Source organism: Cucurbita pepo, chromosome 20 (assembly GCF_057944985.1).
Source record: "Cucurbita pepo subsp. pepo isolate OVF chromosome 20, ASM5794498v1, whole genome shotgun sequence".
Taxonomy (NCBI): Eukaryota; Viridiplantae; Streptophyta; class Magnoliopsida; order Cucurbitales; family Cucurbitaceae; genus Cucurbita; species Cucurbita pepo.
Window position 1 is genome coordinate 5,469,549 of NC_141817.1, and position 17,847 is coordinate 5,487,395.

Here is a 17,847-nt window from a genome sequence, read left to right on the forward strand (position 1 = left end):
TCCAGATATGTAAAGCAAATACATATATTTTACTAACTACAACTCTATAATTAACGAAATTCACACCTTCAACACGTTCAACTAGATATGTACTTCTCTTACTTCAACTATACAATTTAACTCTCCATAGACATGCGTACAAAAGAATTGTTATCTTTATCATATAAGCTATATATTTATACTCTATTGTAGCATCCATTATAACTATATAAAAACGCTATAAAAAGCTCAAATTTTTAATAATACGAGCTGTCACAACATACGAACAACGCTATATTGTCTATGATAACATTTTTCATACGCTATCATACCCATTATTTTTTGTAGTGAGCACACCTTAAGAATTCTGATACTACGTATCTCGACATTACTTGAAGGAGGGCATGGATATACTTTGTTTGGTTTGATTATTATGTCTGACCCATAATAAACCTACATACTAGGTCCATTATCCCATGAACTAAACCTACATATCTATGACTGACCCATCTTTTTTATTGTGTAAATGGCCGATAAATTGACAAACATAACAGACCCAAATTCTTCCTATCACTCAAATAGAGGCAATGTAATAAAAAGAGAGCATTTTAAATATGATACAGTGAAACTTGACCTCTTTCTTTAAGTGTAGAAGGGGAGAGATACTGAACAGCCATATGTCTTTTGAGAGGGCCAATTTGGATCACAGCTTGGAGTGTCGAACTGTAGCGCCAGGCCTGCAGGAAAGTCATAAGGAACAAAATGCAGCATGTTCAAACATATGGCTATTGTAATACAGAACCAAAGGCACTATTGTAAGCAGCTTTTTAAAGGAGCTTACATGAGTTCAACTACAAGAGCGGATGCTCCTCCACCACCATTGCACACAGCACCAACCCCATACTTCCCATTTCTCTGTCTTAGTACCTGTTTCAAACATACTTATTCTATCAGATTGCAACCCGTATAAGATATGCTACTCAAGGAATGTAACGACCCAAACCCACCGCTAACATATATTGTTCTCTTTGGACTTTCCCTTTCGAGCTTTCCCTCGAGGTTTTGAAAACGTGTCTGCTAGGGAAAGGCTTCCACACCCTTATAAAGGCGTTCTCCTCTCCAACTGATGTGGGATCTCACAATCCACCCCCTTCGGTGCCTAACGTCCTCGCTGACACTCCTTCCTTTCTTCAATCGATGTGGGACCCCCACTAAATCCACCCCCTTTGGAGCCCAGCATCCTTGCTGGCACATCGCCTCATGTTCGCCTGCTTCAGGGCTCAGCCTCCTCACTGGCACATCGTCCGGTGTCTAGCTCTGATACCATTTGTAACGGCTCAAGCCCACCGCTAGCAAATATTGTCCTCTTTGGGCTTTCCTTTTCAGGCTTCCCCTTAAGGTTTTTAAAACGCGTTTGCTAGGGAGAGGTTTCCACACCCTTATAAAGAGTGTTTCGTTCTCATCCCCAACCAATGGGGGATCTCACAATCCACCCCCCTTCGGTGTCCAACGTTCTCGTTAGCACTCGTTCCTTTATCCAATCGATGTGGGACCCCCACCAAATCCCATCCCTTTTGGGGCCCAGCGTCCTTGCTGGCACATTGCCTCATGTCCGCCTCCCTTCGGGGCTCAGCCTCTTCGCTGGCACATCATTCGGTGTCTAGCTCTAATATCGTTTGTAACGGCCTAAGCCCACCGCTAGTAGATCAGATATTGTCCTCTTTGGGCTTTTTCTTTTAGGCTTCCCCTCAAGGTTTTTAAAACAGTCTGCTAGGGAGAGATTTCCACATCCTTATAAAGGGTGTTTCGTTCTCCTCTCCAACCGATGTGGGGATCTCACAACCTGTCTCTCAATGATCATGGGTATTGAAGGAAACATGACGAGAAATATTGAAGAGAGAAAGAAAAGGAGACATCAAGAATTTTATCTCTAACAATGTAACCAAGATTTGAGCTCTCTACTACTATCCAGTCTGCGGAGAGTAACAGAAATTACCCCTAACAATGTGACCAAAATCCGAGCTCCGCTACATCCCAATGGGTGTCCCAAAGATACAGCTCCCCCATGAACATTAACTCTGTCCTGCATTCAACCACATCCACGAAATAAGAAATCACAAACAAATTGATGTGTCAATATAAAACAAGACAACGGCTCATAACTTGAAACCTAAATAACATTCATAATATCAATCCTCCATGAGCAACAAGCTGAGCAAAGAGCTTTGATTTCTTCTGGGAGGAAACTAAGCATTTCAGAAAAAAATTACAAGAGAAAACTCTACACTCAAGATTCTAACGATCCTTGAAAGCTCGAAATCCAGACGGGAACGGAAATTTGAAATGATGGACAGAAGAAGGAAAAACAACAGGGATAAGGGAAAAAAAAGAAAGAAGAGGACCTTTTGCGCCAACAGTCCACCCAAAATTGAATAAAATTCACATACCCTACTGCCATGAACTCAAAAGATTAAAAAAAGAAGACATATGTCGGAAAGAAAACGTTCCAATTCAATTTCTTTTTTAATGAGAATTCCTGAAGTGGACAGAAAAATGCAAGCGAACACTAGCAAAAACGGACCGTGGAGTGAGCTCGACTACCATGTAACAAAAGATATGTCCAACAACCTACTTTATGTATCAACGACCAGATTGCTAAACTTAACCATTACCGGACAACAGCACACAATTAGTTGAACTCTGAAGAATACCAAATGGGTGAACTTAATAAATGACAAAAAAAGCTCACAGGATCAAGACCAAGCAGCTTCTGATTAGCAAGAGCCACAACCTGAAGATAAAAATTAGAGCAACTTAACAACAAGATCATGCATGATGAACAAGAAAATGCAATAGCAGTAAATGAAGCACAAGTTCTTACGGAAAAGGCTTCATTTATTTCATAATAATCAATTTGAGAAGCATGTAAACCAGCATTTGAGACAGCTTTTGGAATAGCAAGGGCTGGAGCTGTCGTAAATAATTCAGGCGCCTGGCAGTCATTTTTTCTGTAAGCCACATGATCTTTCTCCAGTATGAAGGATAATAACATCAAGAACTTAATTACCTGAGCTGCATCAGCGTATCCTTTAATTACGGCAATTATTTCTAAACCGAGTTCGATCGCCTTCTTCCCACTCACCAGCACTAAAGCAGCAGCACCATCACTGTTCAAGATCAAATAATAAAAAATAATGCAGCTGCCTGAAAATGTTCTCTCTTTGGCATCAACGGAAAGTGAAAAAGTAAATTTCTTAGCCTAGGTACTTCACAAATCAGTCGCTGGAATAAACAAACCCACTGATACTACCATGTATTTCCATAACTTACCAAATCATGTGCTCTAAAAAAATTTACTTAATAGCTAATAAATAAACAAATAACATCGATGGTCATGCATTAAACACCTTAGAAACATTAGTGATCTTGTTATAAAATTCTTGGAATTTGATCTAGCAACCTTGTTGAAGAACAAGATCTTTCGATCTAAATTATCCAAGAACCTCAAAAATGATAAGGAATCAACCTAAGAGAATGTTTTGATACGGATTACCTTAATGATCAAGATCAAGACTAAAAAATACTCGTTTCTAAACTCGTGATTTGAATTAATTTACAAGATAGCCTGGTCAAGACTACTTGAATAACTCTAGAATGCAAATCTAAACACAAGAAAGGCAAAGGAATAAGCTCATGGCTTGAGAAGCATAATATACAACTTTCATTTTAATATCTAAAATCTTCCTACTAAAGCAACAACATGTTCAGATATTTATAGCCTTGAAAATAAAACTTAGAGTAACCTATGGTCAATTGAAATGTTGTAACTCGCATCCCATCAATACCATAATGACCACTAACTAATTGTAACTTAAAACCTTAAAAATAATACTCTAAAATTGAAAAATACAATGAAACCTCCCAAAATCCAAACATGTATGGTAAAATCTTGTCATCCACCAAACTTTTTATGGCATAATTAAGACACATTATTTCGTATCAGATCTCTTCAAGACCAGCATATAAAATTAATTAGCAGAAAATATGAAAATACAATTACAAGAAAGAGAACCTTATGATAGAAGCATTGCCAGCAGTAACAGTACCGCCATCCTCCTTAAAACTTGGCCTGAGCTTCCTTAGTTTTGCAGCATCAAACTAGCAAGAACAAGAAAATTGATTGACAATGAAGTAGAATGTAGCATCAAAAAGGTCCATATTCAGCAAAATGGAAGTTCTCAATATTTCAGAAAACTAGTAACCTTCCCAGAATTAAAAAAAAAATAAAGTTATAGACAAAAGTAGAGAGATGACCCCCAACTCACCCAATCAACTTTCTTGGAATCCCTTCACACAAAATGAATAGCCCCATATACAACTTGCAGTTCCACTGACAAAACTATCCCCTACCTTGAAAATCATTAAGAACTCTTTCCGGAACTTACTAACCTTGGCAGCAACCTGAAGTCAGTTCCTATTTCTAAACAAGAAACTCCAATTTTTGCTTATAAATGCTTCATTCTAAATTCAAACATGTCTCCCAATCAACTAGCAAAAATTTTGATGTCAATCCCCTTAGTTCCCTATCATAAGCTTGCTTCATCTTCCCAAGTATCAAGTATGTATATAATACTGGGTGTTTATTAATTACTTTAAGAAAACAAATATTCAGTGCTTTTTACTGTTATTAGTGACAATTTACCTGTCTCAAGCTTTCGTCCTTGTCAAAAATTGAAGATGGCTTCCCTCTTCCGGAAGGAACCTTGACCTATAAAATTCAAACAATTAGTTAGGTTTGATTTATAATAGAATAGACTTTCTTAGAGCGGAATAGCAATCTTACCGGAGCTATTTCCCAGGATAATTGACCATTATTTTGTGCTGCAAGTCCTCGCTCAAAGCTCTTAATAGCATATGCATCCTATTGAGGGGGATTAATAAACATAAGAGAGAGTAATTTAAAAAAAGGTCATTAAATTGTGCTAAATCACCCTGAAGCTAAAAGCTTAAAGCTTATAGGTTATGAAAATTTTAATATTTGTGTTCATATTTTAGCGCTTCCTTCACAGTCAGAAATTAGTACAAGGTCCAACAAGTGATTATTTTAATAATTGAGGAGGAAGTGACATTTACAAGACTTTGAAACAGCCAATAAACTAAAAAGTTTAGCCCAATGGATTATGCGTGTAATAAATATGATCATTTATTTATACTTGAACATACTGTTATATAGATAAATCATTTCTGAAGGAGCATAACCATAAGAATAAACATTTCAACGAGAATCAGAGTATTTCAATTGCTAACTGTTTCTAGCTGGCTTGTCCTGTCCCAAAAAAGTTGCTCTTGATGGCTTGAAAAAGTTCGAGGTTTCACAAATTGGATTTTGAACAAAAATAATAGTACTGAGTGAAACTACCTATCTGGTAAACTTTACCTGCTCTTCTCTTGTAATGGAGTGCTGGCTGGCACACATCTCAGCACAAACACCCATCGCAAAGTCGTTGTAAACATCCCAAAGACCATCTTTAAGCATACCATCTACAACAGTATCATTTCCAAATCGAGACCCTTTTCTGTTCATAACTTTGAGTCAGGATGAGAAGAAGTAGTTATTCCCCTAACAAAAGAAGTGCAGAAAGTCTTTCATTCTTCTAAATGAAAGCTTAGTTTCTCTTCTATAAATATGTATCTGTGAGTGAGAAAATGCATTTCAATGCAATGCACTAAACAAGGTTTTGGCTCCTGGAGGTGGAAAATAAAGTCAATATTTTTAGGTTGAATTACAAATTCAGCTTCAGGTCAATTTAGTCAGAAATTTCTTTAAAAAGCGTTTAATAGATCCTTAAACTTTCAGTATTCTGTCCAATAGGCCTCTTAATTTTCAATTTTAAAATCCAAGAACGTCCTAGGCACAAAATTGAAAGTATAAAGTCCCATTAGATATAAAATTCAGTTTTATATCTATAAGATCAATTAAATAAAAAAAAGATTTGCTGGAACCTATTTAACACAAAATTGAAATTTCAAAGACCTATTAGACAAAACGTGAAGTTCAAGGAACAATTAGACACTTTTAAAAGTTTAGAGACCAAATAGACACAAACTTAAAAGTTTAGGAACTAAACCTGTAATCTAAGGATGAACGAAAAGTAAAGTAAATATTTCAACAACAATAAACATATTACCTAGAAGAACAAGTAGCGAGTAATAAACAAAACATGACATAATCAAAATTTATACTCCATGAACAAAAGACATAATTGTCATTTAAGGAAAACTCACCCTGTTCCAGCTATGGCAAGAGAAATTTGCATTAGTTGATAACAATATATAGTAAATCAGATATATGAACTTATTCTTACATTGAAGTGTATCATGTTTTCTTAAACTATACTTTATGAAGAACTAGTGATTAAAATAAAACAAAACAATTGGGGGGTTGTGAAGGATAAAGGGCCAACCTTAGTTGGAGATATTTGGGCACATTAGACATACTTTCCATACCACCAGAAACAACAACATCATTTATACCTAACTGAATCGTGTGCGCTGCAATCATTGTTGCTGTGCCAACAAAAAAGAAAGAAAAAACAAGTGTTAGTTCTTTTTCAGAACCAATGCTGTTATCCTAGTACAATAAAAATTTTGATCGATGAAGAAACACCTTTCATGCCGGATGCACAGACTTTATTAATAGTGGTGCAGATAACAGAGTTTGGTATACCAGCACCTAAGGCAGCCTGCCTAGCAGGAGCTTGCCCTAAATTTGCACTGAGAACATTTCCGAAGAATACCTCTTGCACAAGAGAAGGATCAACGTTTGCCCTCTTAAGGGCACCTGTAAGCATCGTCGCTCTTCAATTCATATCATCTTAAAACAGGGTACTGAAATCCGGAGAAAACTTACATTGAATCGCTATAGAACCGAGTTGGGTAGCAGAGAAAGATGAAAGTGAACCAAGAAAGGCACCCATTGGCGTACGAGCAACACCCACAATACAAACATCTGTGCCAACATAAGAAAGAGGTAATGAAAAAGGAGCGAAAATTGAATCAAAACATATGTTTAAATAAATAGGGGAGAATTGAAGAACCTCGGGGGTTGATGGAATCGGAGGAAAGAGGAGCCATGGGAGAGGAGGAAGCTGTACAAAGAAAAGAAAAAAAATGATGTTCAGAGTGATGAAGGAATTAGGTAGAAGAGATATAGAGACGTTGGAAGGCGTCGTTATCCATGGAGATGCGTGCCCATCTCGTCTCCTATAACTACGATCATCACAACCTAATAATTTAACCAATCCAACTTCTCCTCCATTTATTATCGCAAACAATTATGTAAAATTAAATATTAGCGTTAAACACATCTCTTGTGTTCATTCTCATTTTCTTAATTTATTCTGATTCTCTAATCACTCTCGGTCTCGGTCTGATTAACTTTTTCTATCGTGATTCTGAAACAGGATGAACGTATCTCTCGCATTCACTCTGTTTCCTAACTCATTTTTTGTTTTGTTTTCTCGTACACGGCTCATTTTTTATTCATTTCACTACGGGACTAACTTAAACACATAACATATAAGAGATCTAAAATTTGAAAGAGCAAGAGTGAGAACAAGAATTAGTTGGTCATGACTCTAACTCTCATTGAGACGAGATCAAGAATGTTTAACCATGGTTTCTTGGTTGGTTAACAAATTTTCGAATTCTACAAGGGATGGTTGAGTGGGTCGTCCTTGTACATCAATAATAAAGCTTCTTCTATATTCTGGTCGCAATATGTGGATTATAATCCTCTTCATTTGAGATTCTACAACGGCGGACTTCGAGTCTAGTTCAGTAGTCTCCCGACAGATTGACTTGACCTTGTGAATGTATTGAGCTATCGTCATGTCACATTGTGAAATTGAGAACAACTCATTCTCCAAAAGTTATAGCCTCGTATCTTTCTTCTTTGAGAAGAGCATCACAAACGTATCTCATGCTTCTTTCAGTGTCTTGTCATCCCAAATGTGCTCTAACATCTCTTCTCCGATTGTGGTCTTCAAGACAAGCATTGTTTTGCCTGCTTTGATTCTCTATTTGTGCAAAGCGCCGTTAAAATCATCAAGGCAAGCATTGCTTTGCCTGCTTTCAATTTCATCGTGTTTTGGCTATAAGATCTTTGTAGTGGTTCAAAACGCGTTGAAATTGTTATTCGTAGCTTTACACCATGGAAAGTTCAAAATACTAATCATTATTAATAATTAAAGATATGTTTGTTATAATCAAAATATTAATATTAATTAAAATTAATTAATTTGAAATTAAGGGTGAAGCCAACACCTTTGTGAATCCTTCTCTACTTCTTTGCCAACATGAGAAGGATGTCCTTCAAACTATTTGGTATGTGGTAGCAAGAGTCATCTTGTCCTTGCGCTCCTTCACGTTGTCACTATGCTCGATGACATCCTACACACTTTGTGCCTGTAAGTTAACACGCACCTTTATCAACCATGTTGTGTAGTTACTCTTTGTGGGTAACAAGTACTGGAGCATTACACTCCCCTCCCTTCTACTCCTTATCTTTGTCACATCTCCTCTAGCGATTTAGTATGGTATCGATATTTGTTTCAACATCCTAGCTCTAAGATAAAATGTAGAATATGGCCCATAATCGAAATATACCGAAACAAATAGATTAAGCAGAAAGAACAGCTCGAGGGGAGAGATCCTTTGAACTGATCAAGAGCCTCAAGCACTAATGCTTTTTAATTTTTTTAATTTTTTTTATTTATTTATTTATTTATTATTTTTTTTTTTTTTGTGGTGAATAGATCATGCATGTGATGAGTGTTTATAGTGTTTATAGTGATGAAAGCACTAACAAATTTAAACTTTCTTCACTAGCTATTAACAATTCTCTTAAATAAAAGACAAACAATTTTCCTAAACTTAACTAGTAACTATTATCCTAAATGAAATGGATAGATGAGTTATGTGTTTAAGCAAACGTTTAACGGTCTTTAAACTGATTTACTAAGAATTTGGACAAGGAATATGAGGTTCAAAGTAAGGAAAACATACCGAAAAATCTAAGTGAGAATTTGAAGCTTGAGGCTACGTAGGGTTTTTTTTAGTAAAGCTCGAAAATATGTTATGGAAGATTGAGGCAATAGGTTTGAGGAGTAAACTTGAGGAGAAGAAGGTCGTAAACTGAGAACTACACGAAGAAGTTGAGTTATGAAGAACCCATGAAACCTAACCTTAAGCTTATGTACCGACCCAGATCCACCGCTAGCAAATATTGTCCTTTTTGGGCTTTTCCTTTCGGGCTTCCCCTTAAAGCTTTAAAACGCGTCTGCTAGGGGAAGGTTTCCACACCCATATAAATGGTGGTTTGTTCTCCTCCCCAACCAATGTGGGACATCACAATCCACCCTCCTTCGGGGCCCAACGTCCTCGCTGGCACTCTTTCCTTCCTCCAATCGATGTGGGACCGCCCCCAAATCCCCCCCCCCCCCCTTTGGGGCCCAGCATCCTTACTAGCACACGGCCTCGTGTCTACCCCCCTTCGGGAAACAGCAATCGTTCGGTGTCTGGCTCTGATACCATTTGTAACGACCCAGATCCACCGCTAGCATATATTGTCCTCTTTGGGCTTTCCCTTTCGGGCTTCCCCTCAAGGTTTTAAAATGCGTTTACTAGGGGAAAGTTTCCACACCCTTATAAATGATGGTTTATTCTTCTCCCAACCAATGTGGGACATCATAGCTTCACTTTCTTAACAAATAATGTATGATAGGGGTTGAAACTTAGTGCAATGGACTCATAAAAATTATGTAATAACAAAAAATTTTGAAATAAAAAAAAAAAGAAAAAAAGTCTCATATTGCTTAAAACTAAGAAGTGGGGGTTGGTCTCCATTATAAAAGGGTGTTTCCTCACTTCATTTAATATCTCGTTAGTGTGGACACAAACTAGCTCAAAATGAAACTCTGAAATCGTCTAATATGACCAAAAATAACTTGGTTGGCTGCAAACTCCAAAAATAAAAAGATCAACCACCCGTAAGTGATTTAGTGGTCCTAACATTCTTAAATAAATGATCTAAGCTACCCATTTCAATCCTAAAGAAATCGTCTAATATGACCATCTTTAACTATTTCTCCCATAAACTAATTGCAGGGATGTTTTTAGTTTACTCGTGGTACTACACATATCCATTGACTCACGTAGTTTTATGAATAGATCCAGCTTCATTGATTTTGTCATAATATCTGCAATTTGGTCTTCTGTAACACAATTCTTTAGCTCAATAACTACATCTCTGATCAAATCACGCAAGAAATGAAACTTCACATTAATGTTTGCTGTGTCCATGCAGGATTGGATTCTTGGAAAGCTTAATAGTTGAACTGTTATCACATAACATAGTCATACACTTGAAATTTTTCCAAAACTCTCCTCATCCATACCCCTTGACAAGCACAAGAGGCCGCTGTCACAAATTCTGCTTCAGTAGTAGACAAAGTACCGGTTGTTTTTTGGAGGACTAATCTGCTCTCATCACTACCCAATAAAAATTAGATCGCCAACATACCTCCATCTTCTGTTTGTATGAATAAAGTATGGTCACAGTTGCACCTCTCAAATCCTTCTTTGATAAAATGTGCTTTAATTCGATTGTACCATGCACGTGAGGTTTGTTTAAGGCCATATAATGTCTTCTTCAACTTGTATACCTTGTATTCTTAACCTTTTTTCTCATAACCTTGTGGTTGCTCGACAAACACTACTTTTTTCTCATATACGTTCCAACTATTTCGAGCTGCTAAAGTAATTATCATTCGAATGCATCCAAGAACTCATCCCTAGCAGCACACACTGAAAACTTTTATAATCTAACTTCTTTCTCTTACTGTCTGATACATGAACATGGCCAAAGCATCCAAAAACTTGAAAAATAATCAACATTAGGTTTTACGCTACACCAAGCCTCCTCAGGAGTCATATCTTTCACTACCACTGTAGGACTTTTGTTTAGCACGTGCACTGTTCAGTTTACTGCTTCTGACCATAAATTCTTTGGAACTTACTTTTTTGAAACCATATTTATGATTGTTTTGTTCTTGCGCTCAGCGAAAACATTTTTGTTTTTTTTTTTTTTTTTGGAGTGTAGGCTGCAGTAAGTTGCCTACTGATACTATTAGTTTTGCAAAAAAAATATTGAACTCGTGATTGGTGAACTCTCCACCCCTATCTATGCACAGACAACGAATAAAATCTCCGGTCTCTTTTTCAACAAGATTTTTGTAATTCTTGAAGATAATGAAGGCTTCATATTTTTTAGCAAGAAAATATATCCACATCTTGCAGCTGTAATCATCAATAAAGCTTATGAAATACCTCTTCTTATTGTAAGAAAGAGGTTTGATGGGTCCAAAGATGTTTGCATGTACCAATTGCAGCCTTTGTGTTGGTGTCCATGAAATTCTCTTTGAAAATGCATCCCTATGTTGCTTTTCCACCATGCAATTAGTGCATATTTTAGACGATGCTTTCAATTGGGTTAACCCTCTCACCATTTGCTTATGTTGCAATGTTCTCAAACCCTTGAAACTTAGATGCCCATATCTGCGGTGCCAAAGATGAATGTTATCTTCTATAATTGTTTGGAAACAAGTGGCGATTTGTGGCATGATTTTTGCAAGTAATATGAACATCATATTTGCAGAAATTGTTGTTTGCATGATAAGCCCCTTCTTAGGATAATAGATTTTGCATTCTCCATATTATATCAAAATAGATACACCTCTTTCTTACAATTGTCCAAGACTTAATAGGATTTTTTTCAACTCGGGTATATAAAAAACATCAGTGATTACTTGAGTTACTCCAGCAATTTACAACCTAATGTTACCTTTTCTCAACCCAACCATTTTGTAATTATTTCCAAGCTTCACAAATTGTCGGAATTCCTCATCAAGATCTAAGAACCATTCTTTGTTGCACACATATGATTGTTACATCCTGAGTCAAGGAACCAAACATCTTCCATCCTCGATTGATTGAGCTTCACATATAACATCAACAACATTTCTTCTTCCTCCTCAAGCTTAGGATAATTTACTTCCCTCTCCCATTGAAGACACTCATATCTAAAGTATCCTAACTGATGACATGTTGAACACAACTCTCTGTAGGAAACACTCGCACTCTTTATTAAGACCAATCGAGAAGAGATTATAAGACACTCTGTAGAGTACTATTGCACTATGTGCTTTGTATTTCTTGAGATGAACTAAGTAGAGTGGAGGGGTATCTATACTATATGATAAACAATCTATTTCTAAAATTTCACAACCTTTTTACTGGAGTATCTAAATCATTTTCTTAAATTCTTCCTAAAATCCCTAAATCATTTTCCTAAATTTATTCCTAAAATCCCTAAATCATTTTCCTAAATTTATTCATAAAATTCCTAAATCATTTTCTTAACATAAATATAATCACTAATACAATGGTTGAGCTAAACCCTATTAGGCTAGTGATGATATTTCAACACTCCCCTCAGCACTAGTCCTCAATCGTTGCACCATGTTGAGCTGACAGTGAAAACTCTCATGTTTGCCAGTATTCAGCCATTTTGTAAACAAGTCTGCCACTTGGTCATCTGTCTTGATCTGTTGCATCTCAATTTCTTTCTTAAGGACTTTCTCTCTAATGGAATGGTAGTATACCTCCACATGCTTTGTTCTAGCATGAAACACTGGATTTTCTGCTAGGCGAATCGCAAATTGGTTATCGCAATGAAGTGGTATTGGATAGCCAATTTTTTGGTGTCAATCTTCCATCAAGAGTTTCAGCCATGTACTTTCCTGAGCTGCTCCAGCTACTGCTCTGTACTCTGCTTCTGTAATGGACAATGATACTGTTGGTTGTCTTTTGCTACACCAAAAAATTATTCTCGAAACGAGCTTGAACACATACCTGATGCTTGACCTTCGGGTATCGTGATATCCTGCATAGTCAGTAATATGGTATCCAACTAGCTTGCAAACTTCACTTCTTTTACACAAACGATTATAATTGATTGTACCTTTGCCATATCTTGATATTTGTCGAGCCGCATCCAAATGAGGCTTCTTCGGACTTTGCATGTACTGACCAATGACTCTAACTTCATTCTCAAATTTCTTTGGTTGGTCCATGTAGAACTCTCTGTTTAACTCTCCGTGCAAGAAAACCTTCTTCATATCCATCTGCCATAATTTTCAATCTTTATTTACCACAAGTACTGGAGGAACCTGTACTATAGTTATCTTCGTCACTGGACTAAACGTTTCATCATAGTCTAGTCCATATTGTTGAGAGAACCCTCGAGCTACATATTGAGTCTTGTATCTTTCGATTGATCCATCCGAGAGACACATTATTTTGTAAGCCCACTTACAAGTGATGGATTTGACATCTTCTGGTCTTGATACTAGTTCCCAAGTTTGATTTTGCTCACGGGCTATAATTTCTTCCTCCATCGCTTTCTGCCAAGCTGAGTTTTGTGATGCTTCTTCATATGTCTCCAGCTCATTAACTTTTTCTTCTACTACATTATCATACTCTAGATTTGGCTTTAGGATTATTTCTGACTACCTAAGTTGTTGAGGTGTTGTTTCCCTTTCACCGAGTTCACGTGATTGAGTCACTTCTTGTTCACTAACATTAGTGTCACTCAAATCTTCAGCCGCATCAGCACTTAAGCAAATGTGTACAATTTTCTCCCTTGTATTCTGTGGAAGAATTTCTTCAGTTTGCTCTCCCGTCTTCTATGGAAGAATTTCTTCAATGTGGTCCAAGCCTGGTAATACTTCTTCTCTGAAGGCCACCCCTTTTCCATTGCACCACTTTGATCGTCAATCATGTGGTTTGAACATCCTAAATCATTGATCCAGTCGTCCTCGAAATCGATATGTTCTCCCATCATCGCCATGAGTGCTAGCTCTTCTTCTTCTATGACACATATTGCCTCTGCATCCCATTCATCCTCAATCTCAATGTTGGGGGATGTCACATTGCTTTCGACAGATTTTTTCTTAGACCAACAATCCCTGGACATGTGGCCCTTCTTCCCGCAATTGTAGCAAATACCTTCAAATCTCTTCCCTTGAGAGCTCTTGTTGTCGTTCTTCTGAGCTCTCCCTGGTTGTGCAGTTCCTTGGTGACTTCTTCTTTTGTCACCATTGTATCCACATTTGGTAGACGACCTATTATTGCTCCGACTTTTACTTGTGTATAGTGCTTCTTCTTCACCCTTCAATGCAATGCCTCTTATTTGTTTAGTCATGGCTTCTTGGCTGACTAACAAATTTTCGAACTCTACAAGTGATGGTTGAGTAGGTCATCCTTGTACAGCAACAATAAAGCTTCCATATTCTGGTCGCAATCTGTGGATTATAATCCTCTTCATTCGAGATTTTACAATGGCGGACTTCGGGTCTAGTTCAGTAGTCTCTCGACAGATTGACTTGACCTTGTGGAAGTACTGAGCTATCGTCTTGTCACGTTGTGAAATTGACAACAACTCATTCTCCATAAGTTGTAGCTTCGTATCGTTCTTCTTTGAGAACAGTATCATGAACGTGTCCCATGCTTCTTTTGGTGTCTTGTCATCCCAAATCTGCTCTAACATCTCTTCTCTGATTGTGGTCTTCAAGGCAAGCATTGCTTTGCCTGCTTTGATTCTCCATTTGTGCAAGGCACCGTTAGAATCATCCTCTGGCGGCTTAGTTTCGCTCCCACCAACAATCTCACAAAGATCATGTCCTTGTAAACAGGACATCATTCATGTTGCCCATGTATTATAGTTTTTGTTGTTGAGTTTCTTGATTCCTCCAATGATTTGGAAATCACCTATCGTGTTGGCAATACCTCAATAATACCAAACAAGCTCTTTCGACACAAGATTTGTAGAGTCACGGACTACTTACGACACAAAAATAAACTCACACATTAATAATCTTAAGAAATCGTTTCTGATGTGGAAGATTAAACAGAGCTGCAACCACAGAGCATACTAAGAATTCCAAAAGATTAGATAACCTACACTAACCTCGCTCTAATACCAAATTGTTGAACACAACTTTCTGTGGGAAACACTTACACTCTTTATTAAGACCAATCAAGAAAAGATTACAAGACACTCTGTAGAGTACTACTACATTCTGTGCTTTGTATTTCTCGGGATGATGAACTAAGTAGAGTGGAGGGGTATTTATACTAGATGATAGACTATCTATCCCTAAAATTTCTAACCTTTTTAGTAAAGTATCTAAATCATTTTCCTAAATTATTCATAAAATCCCTAAATCATTTTCCTGAATTTATTCCTAAAATCCCTAAATCATTTTCTTAACATAAATATAATCACTGGTTGGGTTTAACCCTATTGGGCTGATATTTTAACATGACACTTATAACACACAATTGTAGTTTTGTTGAATATGTATACCTCTTCCTCTTCCTCTTCCTCTTCCTCTATCGGTTCCTTGAAAAGCTTCACGAGCTTGATCACCTCTTCTTCCACCGATTCTATTATCGTATGTCATCTTTAGTGCTTGTTCATCACCTACACGTCCATTCAGTCTTCGGTCATGTACTAGCAAGCTGCTTTGCAATTCATTGATAGTTGAAGTGTCTAAGTTATTAGACTATTCAATGAAACATATAACATAGTCAAACCTTGAGGTCATTGGTCTCAAGATTTTTTTCAATAATCACCACTTGTTTCATGTTTTAACAATGATTGTTCATCTTATTTGCAATTGTGAGAATTTGAGCAAAATATGCATCAATGCTTTCGTCCTCTTTCATCTGTAGGACTTCGAACTCTTTCTTAAGAGCTTGGAGTTGTGCTCTTTTGACATTTGTGGAACCCTAGTACTTCTGCTTCATAGAGTTCCTAATTCGTTTGGCAGTATCTCTATTAAAGATTGTTTCCATAATAGTTCAATCAATGGTTTGGTACAAGTAATTCTTAACCTTTAAATCTTTCAGCTTCTGGTTTGCAATTGTTTTTTTTTCTTCTTTTTTGTGCTTCGGTAATCTCCACTCCTTCTGCTACGGCAGGGATTCTGGTCTCCAACAAAGAGCAATATTTCTTTGAGCGGAGAAAATTTTGCATAAGCATAGACCAATGATCATAATGACCATCAAACTTAGGAGTGGTCGGTTGAACGAAATTGGTTTCAGTTGCCATACTTTGAATCTCTTATAGCTCACTCTTCTTTTTCTTAAGAAAACTGCAGTTTCTTTTCTCACAATTCGGCTTTGCGATGTGGCTTTGATACCAAATGTTATGAACACACACAAACTAACTCGAAATGAAACTCTAACATCAATTGCATTGAAAACAAAACAACTTGGTTGACTTTTAAAATTAACAACCTAATTTAGTGGTCGTAACATCCCTAAATAAATGAGATGAACATCCCTAAATAAATGATCTAAGCTAACCATTTCAACCCTAAAGAAATGACCATCTTTAACACTCATTTGAACAATTTGAAGCTAGTCGAAGAATACATTTTCTGACAGCTCTAGGCCGGCATTTTGGCTTATCTGACTTGGGTCTGATACTGTTAAGGATAGTTGACCGTTTATTATAAGGCAAATATCTAGATATCTGCCTTACATTATGGCTTACCATATTTGCCCTTTTATTAAAGGCAAATATATTGTATTCATTTATTATTCTTCCCTTTTACTGTTATTTCCCTATTATTTGTAATTTTCCATATTTCTGTATTCTGTAAATGATTATAAATAAGAGAATTCTCACAACCATTTAGGTGTGGTGAATTCAGCAAACATTTACATGGTATCAGAGCACTTTCGGTTTAACAACCCTGATCCTTTCTTCTCTATGGCTTCCGAATCCTCTTATCATATTCTTCCTTTCAATACTCTAATCCATATGATCACCATCAAACTTTCTTCCTCCAATTATTTTTTTTGGAAAAGCCAACTTCTCCCTCTATTTGAGAGTCAAGACATGCTGGGCTATGTTGATGGAACTATGGTTCCACCACCTCGCTTTGAACCAGAAACCTCCTCAACACTCAACCTCAAATATTTGGCGTGGAGGGGAACCGATCAACGACTTCTCTATCTCCTGCTCTCTTCTCTCACTGAGGAAGCCATGGTTGTTGTCGTTGGTCTCTCTACTGCACGTGATGTTTGGCTTGCGTTGGAAACTACGTTCAGCCATCATTTGAAAGCTCGTGAACTGAGACTCAAGGATGACTTGTAGTTGATGAAACGTGGCACCAAACCTGTTGTTGAGTATGCCCGTGACTTCAAAAAAATTTGTGACCAACTTCATGCCATTGGCAGACCCGTCAAGGACATTGATAAAGTGCACTGGTTCCTTCGTGGACTCGGCACCGAATTTTCAGCTTTTTCTACGGCTCAGATGGCTCTTACCCCTATCCCCTGTTTTGCAGATTTAGTCTCTAAAGCTGAAAGTTTTGAGTTGTTCTAGCGTTCCCTTGAGTCCTCTGACTCCACTCCTACAGCATTCACAGCCACTAATCGTGGTCGCACCCATGGAAGCCACCCTGCTTCCTTTAGCAACCAGCTAGATCGTTCTTATTCTCACAAAAACAACTCTTCCAATCGAGGACGAACTCACTCAGGTCATGGTCGTCGACCAACTCACTACCAAATATGCCGCAAAGAGGGCCATTATACTGACCGCTGCAACCAACGGTATGTTCGACTTGATTCTTCTCATGCTCACCTTGCTGAAGCCTTTAACACGTCAAGTTCTATTGCTGGACTCGATGCTGCTTATTGGTTTCTGGACACTAGCTTGGCCCATATGACTGCCGA

General features: G+C 37.4%; 1 protein-coding gene across 2 annotated transcripts; it reads right to left on the reverse strand.

Annotated features, from left to right (window-relative positions):
• Positions 1 to 205: 205 nt before the first annotated feature.
• Positions 206 to 7,233, reverse strand: LOC111783306 (acetyl-CoA acetyltransferase 1). Of its 2 annotated transcripts, XM_023664228.2 has the most exons (14): positions 7,077 to 7,229; positions 6,890 to 6,988; positions 6,647 to 6,820; positions 6,444 to 6,546; positions 5,417 to 5,555; positions 4,823 to 4,900; positions 4,682 to 4,747; positions 4,052 to 4,137; positions 3,047 to 3,146; positions 2,861 to 2,971; positions 2,729 to 2,770; positions 1,976 to 2,062; positions 821 to 906; positions 206 to 716 (listed from the first exon to the last, which is right to left on the reverse strand). In XM_023664228.2, the coding sequence occupies exons 1-14, from the start codon at positions 7,111 to 7,113 to the stop codon at positions 683 to 685; spliced, it is 1,242 nt and encodes a 413-aa protein (XP_023519996.2). In that variant the 5' UTR covers positions 7,114 to 7,229; the 3' UTR covers positions 206 to 682. The 2 variants fall into 2 exon arrangements, with proteins under 2 accessions (XP_023519996.2, XP_086976502.1); XM_087120376.1 differs by lacking the exon at positions 206 to 716 and having other exon boundaries at positions 817 to 906; positions 7,077 to 7,233.
• Positions 7,234 to 17,847: the final 10,614 nt, after the last annotated feature.